This window comes from Haemaphysalis longicornis, unplaced genomic scaffold (assembly GCF_048455015.1).
Source record: "Haemaphysalis longicornis isolate Haplotype H1 unplaced genomic scaffold, Haemaphysalis longicornis Haplotype H1 scaffold_5, whole genome shotgun sequence".
NCBI classification, from domain to species: Eukaryota; Metazoa; Arthropoda; class Arachnida; order Ixodida; family Ixodidae; genus Haemaphysalis; species Haemaphysalis longicornis.
The window spans coordinates 134,813,243-134,823,217 of NW_027526385.1; the positions used below are offsets into that span (position 1 = coordinate 134,813,243).

Here is a 9,975-nt window from a genome sequence, read left to right on the forward strand (position 1 = left end):
TTTGGGGACCGTGCCAGCAAGCTGCTTTCGACAAGCTCAAAAGCTTGCTCAGTTCAGAGGTCGGCATGGCTAAATATGACCCATCGTACCCCACGGTTGTGTCAGCTGACGCAAGCTCATACGGTCTCGGAGCCGTATTGCTTCAAGATCAACCATCGGGAGAACGACGAGCGGTTGCTTACGCCTCACAATCCGTAACGGACACTGAAAGCCGCTACAGTCAAACAGAAAAAGAAGCTTTGGCTGTGACGTGGGCTGTCAAGAAGTTCGACCAGTTTCTGAGGGGCATCGCATTTCAAGTCGAAACGGATCATCGTCCTTTAGTCACGCTCCTGGGATCAGCAGAACTCGACATGATTCTGCCCAGAATCCAGCGCTTGCGAATCCGTCTTATGCGCTATTAGTTCACTGTTCTCTACGTCCCTGGCAAGCTGATTGCCACGGCAGACACGCTGTCAAGGGCTCCTATTCAGGGACACGATCCTGAGCGAAGTCAGTGGCAGACAGACTCCATCGAGTTATTCATCGGGGAAGTCGTTACAGCAGCTGCCAACCTCATGTCCTCCCGCATGGATGCCTTACGCAAGCACCAAGCGGAAGACGGCATCTGTTCTGGGCTACTCCACTTCTGTGAGAAAGGATGGCCAGAAAACGTCTCAAAGGTTCCAGTTCATCTAAGGGAGTACTGGAAGGAAAGAGGCAACATCACAGTGTGCGATGGCTTCTTGCTCAAAGATCGCTGCATCATTATTCCAAGCCTGATGCGCCGTGAGGTACTTCAGCAAATCCATGAAGGCCACCAGGGCATTGGACGGTGCAAGGCAAGGGCAAGGGACGCAGTATGGTGGCCTACCCTTAACAGCGAAATTGAGCAGCTCGTAACATCGTGTGAGAAATGCGCTCAGACGAGAGTTCAGCGTTCGGAGCCACTAATCGCAACACCGACTCCAAATCGGCCGTGGCAGCGTGTAGGCGCCGACTTGTTTGAACTTGACGGAACTCACAACATAATCGTGGTGGACTACTACTCTCGTTTTCCGGAAGTAATCAGCTTGTCATCAACCACCTCCACAGCTGTCATTGCGGCTGTCAAGAGCACGTTCGCGCGACATGGAATACCTGATGTGTTCGTGTCCGAAAACGGCCCGCATTTTCGTCACGGGTGTTCGCTGAGTTCGCGCAGACCTACGGATTTCATCACATCACGAGCAGCCCGGGCTACCCACAGTCAAACGGCGAGGCAGAACACATGGTGCGGACCATGAAAGATCTTTTCACAAAATCCAAGGACCCACACATGGCGCTTCTGGTGTACCGCGACACGCCAGGAGTGAGCAGTGTTAGAGATGAGGGGCCCTTGGGTTGTCTGACTCGTTCAGGCCCGCAGGTCCCGGCTCGCCATGGTGTCGGACTAAAGACTCGAGATGACTGCTTAGGAGGAAACTGTACAGGAGGTTTATTCTACATGATGACAGTCGAGACAGGAGAACAAGAATAACACGAATACAGCCGTTTAAATAGAGTTCGTATTCCCCAGATCCCTGGCTAGGGAATTTAACTTCACACAGGTTGTCCAATCAGGTGGGCAGTGGACGACACTTGATGTACCGCCCACGACATGAGGCGTGGCTGATGCACACGAACCACTCGGTCGATGGAAAGGGTGAATATCCACGTCATGGATCGTGTCCCGTGCCGGAGTTGCACCACTTTGCGCAAGTCTTCATTTTGGAGGCCCCGTGAGAACGGAATTTCAACACGGCTCCCAGCACGTAAAGACAAGCGACTTCCTGCTCTCGCCGATGGTTGGAAACCGAAGAGCTTGGACACTTGAAACTGCAGCTTCCTTTCGGTGGACCCTTCTTTCATACGTGTATGAAGAAAAGAAGTGGCCCGCAGCGTCCGATGAACCCAGGATATAGAAGCCGCCACTTGAAACCGCCGCCGCCGCTGGCGCCAGGGTTTCTTGCCTCCTCGTGCCTCTGGGTGATTCATCCACGCACACTTTGCTCTAGGGCTTGCGAGGAATTCCTGTGTTGGCCGATCCTAACAGCTCCTCCGCGGCCCGAAAAATCTCGAATGGCCAGCGTTGACGACCGCTGGGCAGGAAGAGATGAGCCTGGAACTGGGTGTAGGGGCCGTCTTCCACCAAGGAACATACGATCTTGAACAATTAACAAAGGAAAGCACCAGTGGGCTATCCCATGCAACACTGCACCGCCCCACACGCAAGCGTTCAGAATTTGCCAAAGACCCACCAGGCTTCCTGCACCGATAAAGAAACACTTTACCACAGAAGCTATTTGATTTTGGCTGAATTTTGGTGCCGCCAAAGCAAGGGTATAGGTCCCGCAGAAAACGCCACTGGCCGACTGCCCTAAACTAGGTTAAAATAAAAAGAAACCCCGGAGGCGATCCAACTGAGTTACTTCATAACAGTCGGCTTAAGCCATCAGCATTCGCATGCAGTTTTCCCTTCTTGTAGCGTACAGAGAAATTATACTCCTGGAGAGCTAGACTCCATCTGAGCAAGCGACCATTTTTGGGGGACATTTGCCTCAACCACGTGAGAGGGCAATGGTCGGTCTCAAAGATGAACTTTGCTCCATACAAGTAACACGACAACTTCTGCGACGCCCATACTAAACAGGCGCACTCTTTTTCCGAAGCGCTGTACGTTTCCTCTCTACAGGTCAGCTTACGGCTGACGTACAGAATCGGGTGTTCTTCGCGGTCGTCGCCCACTTGACTTAAGACAACACCCATTCCTCTATCACTGGCGTCACACTGGACTATAAACTCTTTAGAATAGTCAGGGGTTCGGAGCAGAGGTCGGCACATAAGCACTGCCTTGATACTCTTGAATGCGTTTTCTTTTTCGGCATCCCAGGGTACTTTAGTGGGTGCTCCCTTTCGTAACGCGTCAGTTAAGGGGCTTGCCAGCTGTGAATAGTTCGGGATATACCGCTGGTAATATCCGACCAGTCCCAAAAAGGATCGAATGTCCGTCTTAGTTCGAGGCTGGGGAAATGCCACGATCGGAGCAATTTTTAGCTCTGATGGACTCCTAGTTCCCTGGCCGACAACATGGCCCAAGTAAGCCACGTGAGCGCAACCAAACCTACACTTTTCCGCCTTCATAGTTAGTCCGGCCTCTCGCAACCTAGAAAACACGCTCTTAAGGTGTTCTAGATGCTCTTCCCACGTTTCTGAAAATATAGCGACGTCGTCCAAATAAGGGAGAGCAAAGCCCTGCATATCCCTGAGTACGATGTCCATGAGTTTCGAGAAACTGAAGGGGGCATTCTTCAGCCCAAAACTAAGCATTAAGGGTCGAAAGGTGCCAACCGGCGAGATAAAAGCGGCATACCTGCTCGCACTTTCTGAGAGCGGTACTTGCCAATATCCGCGCACGAGATCGAGGGTGGAAATGAATTTTGCGCCGCTCACTCTTTCTAGTCTTTCTTCTATGTTCGGAATCGGGTATAGTTGGTCCCTGGTAATAGCATTCAGCTTTCGGTAGTCTACACAGGGACGAGGCTCTTTGCCTGGTGCCTCAACTAAAATCAGCGGTGAGGTGTAGTCACTCTCAGCTGGCTCTATTACCCCCAAGTTAAGCATGCGCTGTATTTCAGCTTCCATTATCTCCTTCTGCCGAGGTGATACCCTGTATGGTTTTGACCGTATCGGCTCGTCAGACGTGAGCTCTATTTCGTGCGTCAGGAGGTGTGTCTTTCCTGGACGGCTGCTGAATCGATCAGCGAATTCGCTTAACAGCCGCTTTAGAGCGTTAATCTGGCCCGAACTCAGAGATTCTGTATTTACAGAAAGAGCCACGATTTTCTCCACGCTGACGCTATCTCCTGCGTTCTCCTTCCAATCTAAAATCTCGCTATCGAGCTCCTCGGGTTCGTTTAGCATTAGATTTACGATCCCGCTGCGTTCCATGTACGGCTTCATGAGATTGCAGTGATAAATTCTCACCTGCTTCCCTCTTCCTGGAATCTTTAGCGCATAATTCGTCTCAGAAAGTTTCTGCATAACTTCTACAGGACCGTCCCAGTGAACTTCCAGCTTATTTTTCCTCGATGGCCGAAGAATCATGACGCGATCGCCCACGCGGAAAGTTCGAAGGCGGGCGTTTTTGTCATAGTAGACTTTCGAAGCCTCCTGGGAAGCTTTCATATTGCGGTTTACTATCTCCCTCGTACTGTTAAGGCGGTCCAGTAGTTGAAGCACGTACTCTACCACTGTCTGGTTCTCTCCTGTGCCCTCCCACATTTCTCTCAGCATTCGGAGGGGGGAGCGCAGGGCTCTTCCGTACACAAGTTCCGCTGGGGTGAAACCCGTAGCTTCGTGGGGAACCGTACGCAAAGCGAATAATGTGGCTGGCAGACAGTCCTCCCAGTCCTCTTTGTGCTCATAGCACAGAGCACGTAGCACCCGCTTTAGAACCGAATGCCATTTCTCCACACTGTTAGACTGCGGATGATACACTGAGCTGTGTAGCAGCTTTACTCCGCACCTCTCTAGGAACGTGGTAGTCAAAGCGCTCGTAAAAACTGTTGCCTGATCCGTCTGGATTTCGGCCGGAAATCCTATACGCGCAAACACCGATAGAAGAGCGTCAACTATCTCTGAGGAGCTCAGTTCTTTCAACGGAATGGCTTCGGGAAATTTTGTGGCTGGACACAGCATGGTAAGCAGGTACTTGTAGCCTGACTTAGTCCTGGGCAAAGGGCCTACTGTGTCTATTACAAGCCGACGGAAAGGTTCCGAAATTAGTGGCACAATTTTCAGTGGAGCCTTCCATGTCTCCCCCGGTTTGCCCACACGCTGGCACGCATCGCATGATTTCACATAGCGCTCCACGTCTTTGAAACATCCTGGCCAATAATATTCCATTAGCAGCCGCTCTTTTGTTTTATTTATCCCGAGATGTCCTGACCAGCCATTCCCGTGGCACAGACTCAAAATGTCCGCTCTGTACCTTTCAGGCACGACTAACTGATCGAGTGTTTTGCCTTTTTTGTCCTGGTAGTGGCGATACAGTAATCCTCCTTTCTCATGCACAGTTATATTGCGTCGAGCAATGCCTTCTTTGGCCGTAACGTGCAATCTCTCCAAAGTGGGGTCCTCTCTCTGTTCTTTTATTAGTGACTCCCGGTTAACCTTAAGAAGGCGATCAAAGTTGCGTGAAGCTGGAGATAACACTGCCCCTTCAGAGCTCTCTGCTTCATTTGCTGCCTCAGTGATCGTCCCTGTTCGGTCATAGCCTTGTGCATCTGTCTGCCTTTGACAACCCGTCACTTCTTCCTCCTCAAGTGGTTCCAATGGTAGGTTGGCACGTGCCTCTCTGGCTACCTTAGGTTCAGGAATCTGACTTAACTGAGAGGCGAGCTGGCGAGTCTGAGACCTTGTCAGAGCTTGCACCACTCCCTCTCCGAGTTTCTGGCCTCCCTCGTTAAGCAATCGATCCGATCGATTTGAGAAGAGGTAAGGGTATTGAAGTGGCAGGGCCTTCGAGACTGCGGCTTCAGTGATCAGCTCCCCAAACGGCCCGCAAATCCTCACCCGAGCCATTGGCAGGCATACACTGTGTTCCTCCACCGCCTGTTTTATCCATGCGACTTCCCCCGTGAAATCGTCTGCTGCAACGTAGGACGGATGGACAACATCCATCGTTGCGGCGCTATCCCGAAGCACGTTGCATGGTTTTCCATTGACTTGCAGTTTGTGCAAGTATGGCATAAGGAGCTCTAGATTTTCGTCGCTTTCATCGACGCACTTGAACACTACCCTAGGTTTGGTGCATTTGGCTGCAAAGTGCCCGACACCATTGCAGTTGTAGCAGCGAAGTTGCCTACTAGCCTCAAACTCTTTTTTTCCTGCTTTGTCTGCACCCTCTCTCTTCGACTGATCTTCCCGCTTTTCCGCCATTCTTTTTGGCGCCTCCGCCTGCACGGAACTTTTCGAAGAAAGGTTCTTTTTGCTGGGAACATGACTCCGCGTCACGTTTCTAGCGTGTGATGCACTCTCATCTGTGCTCAACCTTCTGCGAGTAGCGTACTCTTCCGCTAGCTCTGCGGCTCTTTCAACTGTGCCGACATTTTCCCTGTCTTGAACCCACAGCTTCACCGCTTGGGGGATGCTTCGATAAAATTGCTCAAGGCAAATGCATTCGACAACTCCATCGCGGCTTTCATAGGCCCCTGCTCCCTTAAGCCACTCCAAAAGGTTAGTCTTAAGGCCATACGCGAAATCCGGATAGCCCTCGCTGTCGCCTTTGCTTGAGCTTCTAAAACGTTGGCGGAAAGCTTCAGCTGAAAGCCTGTATCTCTTCAGCAGGCTAGCTTTCACTTTCTCGTAATCCGCCGCATCCTCCGTACTAAGTCTCGCTATCACTTCAGCTACTTCACATGGCAAGAGTGTCAGAAGCCGTTGTGTCCAAGTACCGCGAGCAAAGTTCTCCCGTTCACAAGTTCTCTCAAAATTTCCTAGGTACAATCCTATGTCCCGTCCAGTTTCATATGGATGCATGTACTTATCCATCCGATACGATACTGCCTCGCATGTTCTTTCAGGAGTCTCGGCTCTCGCGCTACCGCCATCTTTTCGTCTTTCCTTTTCAAGCTCCAGTCGCTTTAGCTCTCTTTCCGCTTTTTCAGCTTCCCACTTTTGCCGTTCCTTCTCTTTCTCCCACTCTCGTTCAGATTCCTCCTGAAGTCGTTTCTGTTCCTGTTCCGCTTTCTCTTTAGCTTCTCGAACTAAGTTCCATGCATGTACAAGCTCGTCGTTATTCTCGACGCTTTTAGGAATGATCTTGCACAGCTCTTTTTTCGTTATTTTGCTTGGCACTTCTACTGACAGTTCCTCGCATAACAAGAGCAAGTCCGACTTTGGCAATTTCATTAGGTCCATGACCCCGCTTTCTCTGCTTTGCTTTGGCTCTGCTTCCAAGCAATGTCGTGAGATTAACCCTTCTCAATTGACAAGCGCTTGATTCCCAGTGCAAGATTATTCTCTCAAAATCTGAAGCCTGGCGAATCCCATAGCAAAAGCCAAACGCTCACCCGCAGAGACAGCACGATGAGGCACGGTCCATCCCAGCTGCTGCCAACCAGTGTTAGAGATGAGGGGCCCTTGGGTTGTCTGACTCGTTCAGGCCCGCAGGTCCCGGCTCGCCATGGTGTCGGACTAAAGACTCGAGATGACTGCTTAGGAGGAAACTGTACAGGAGGTTTATTCTACATGATGACAGTCGAGACAGGAGAACAAGAATAACACGAATACAGCCGTTTAAATAGAGTTCGTATTCCCCAGATCCCTGGCTAGGGAATTTAACTTCACACAGGTTGTCCAATCAGGTGGGCAGTGGACGACACTTGATGTACCGCCCACGACATGAGGCGTGGCTGATGCACACGAACCACTCGGTCGATGGAAAGGGTGAATATCCACGTCATGGATCGTGTCCCGTGCCGGAGTTGCACCACTTTGCGCAAGTCTTCATTTTGGAGGCCCCGTGAGAACGGAATTTCAACACGGCTCCCAGCACGTAAAGACAAGCGACTTCCTGCTCTCGCCGATGGTTGGAAACCGAAGAGCTTGGACACTTGAAACTGCAGCTTCCTTTCGGTGGACCCTTCTTTCATACGTGTATGAAGAAAAGAAGTGGCCCGCAGCGTCCGATGAACCCAGGATATAGAAGCCGCCACTTGAAACCGCCGCCGCCGCTGGCGCCAGGGTTTCTTGCCTCCTCGTGCCTCTGGGTGATTCATCCACGCACACTTTGCTCTAGGGCTTGCGAGGAATTCCTGTGTTGGCCGATCCTAACAGCAGATACAGCCCGTCGCAGTTCCTAATGGGCCGACGTCTGCAAACGACAGTGCCGAAGATGCCAGACACCCTGCAACCGGAGTGGCCACCACACGACGAAGTTGCAGCTAAGGATAAAGCTAACCGAACAAAACAAAGTCAAGACTTCAACCGTTGTCACACCGCCCACCAACTCCGCCCACTCGCTGACGGGGAGGATGTGTGGGTGCAGGATATGTCATGCGCAGCAAAGGTGCTCAGCCCAGCAAGAAGACCACGCTCATATGTGGTGGAAAAAACGACAGGCATCATTCAGCGCAACCGTCGGCATTTGGTGCCGTTCAACGGTGCAGGCATGCCTGATGGCCTTGCGTCTGACAGTTATTCAAGCACAGACGAAACACCAGCAGTGACGGTCGAAAGCTCCACGGATCAAACCCGCCGGATGTTTGACGCGTGAGCTATCATGTTCCACGCCTGCGCCGCCGCACCTCGTGGACCGGGGGGTTTATTTCTCTTCGCTTAATAAAGGCACTTGAGTTCCAGCAACCGGTCGGTGTGGTCGCTTTCATCGTCGCTCGTCAGCCGACGAGACAGGAAGTACCTTAATTTGAGAAATGAAAAAAAATTGGGCGTTTTAATTAGTGAACAAAGCGGAGTAACGCTAGTTCCATCTTTGGCTCGTTTCTTTTAACTGCGCTATTTTTACACTGCACCTTAAAACACCCGGTTATTCCTCCCTCCCCCTCTGTGCTTTTACTACATAGCTGCATTTATTACATGGAATGGCGAGTTGATTTTTAAGCAATGCCTTGGGCACAGATGGTATCTAGCAGTTTCTTTTATGCACCATTCTTTTTTTAAGCAACCAACCTTCCCAACCGGCAAGCAGACTATTCATATGCTTGCAGGCTCTGTTTTCACCATCCTTGCGTCTGCACATATGTATATTTGTTAAACGTTGCCTGCATACCTTCTAGTCCAGACTTCATATTTGAAAAGCGGAAACTGGCCACAGTTGCCGCTTTTCTAATGGAGGCGAAAAGCAGAAATGCCCATGTTCGAGATTTTGGCACACGTTAAAACATCCCCAAGTGGTCAAAATTAACCTTAGTCCCTCACTACGGTGTGCCTCATCGCCTGTGTAGTGTCCGTGTGTTAAACCTCATAGTCAATCAAAGTGTTCGTACAAACCTTCTACAAAGCGAGCACAAGCCGTTTTCAACTTTATGTGGTCACTGGTGAACTGACTGTTGTAAGACTGTGCATCGCAGCATTTTTAATTTCACATGTTACTACTCACTCTTGCAGGTCTGAAGCATGAGATCAACCACTGGCTTTCAACAGCCACTCCCCCAGTCCGGCGAAGTCAACAAAAAGCCATCCAGCCACCACTAGGCACACAAGGCTGCAGAAAAAACTTGGCATAGCGTATGCATGTTTCTGGCCTATTTTTGCTTCTCTTAAGAAGGTAAAGTTTATGCAGCCTGCGTTGCTTTTCAGTTTCAGTTGTAAAACTTTTTTTGATGTTGATTATGCATTTTCGTGTTGAAACGTATAAAAATGTGCAGTGCCAAAGGGACACTGCACCTCCAAGGCAAACTTCATTTTAGATTTTTTTTATCCTTCACCTCCGTAAATGCTGGCGTCATTACAGGAGTACTTGTCGAACGTTTTGATGTGTGGGTGTTTGCGTCTGTCCCGAATGCAAGATGGTGTGCCACAGTCCCTTAAAGGGGCTGGACCTACCCCACTTCTGATAGTGATTAAAAGCATGTCATAGTCTTCACATAAGCCATATGATGGCCAATTCTTTAAATACGTGTGAACATCCACTGCCTGACTACTCTTTACGTCCCAACTTTCAGCCTCTTATCAGTGCTAGTAAACATCCTACGTGAGGCTGACCCCCTTTGCTAAGCTGCACAGAAAAAAGGTCAACCCAACAGCTCAGCCATTATCAGCAGCTGACAATCCTTGTGAATCCTCAGGTGCTGTCAAGTGCACAAATAACTCCGCCATGTGCTCACCTTTGTGAGAGAGACACGAGCCAAGAATGCCCCAGCAACACATCAGTGATGGCCTCCCAGATGGCCGATAGGATTCTCCAGGTACAGCGCGAAGGGGTTTTGAACCCCCTCCCCCAAAAATTTTACT

At 50.4% G+C, this 9,975-nt stretch overlaps 1 protein-coding gene across 1 annotated transcript; it reads right to left on the reverse strand.

Moving 5' to 3' along the window:
* Positions 1 to 2,236: 2,236 nt before the first annotated feature.
* On the reverse strand, positions 2,237 to 7,834 carry LOC144139897 (uncharacterized). Its single transcript, XM_077672130.1, has 2 exons — positions 3,985 to 7,834; positions 2,237 to 2,266 (listed from the first exon to the last, which is right to left on the reverse strand). The coding sequence occupies exons 1-2, from the start codon at positions 6,919 to 6,921 to the stop codon at positions 2,237 to 2,239; spliced, it is 2,967 nt and encodes a 988-aa protein (XP_077528256.1). The 5' UTR covers positions 6,922 to 7,834.
* Between the last annotated feature and the right edge of the window lie 2,141 nt (positions 7,835 to 9,975).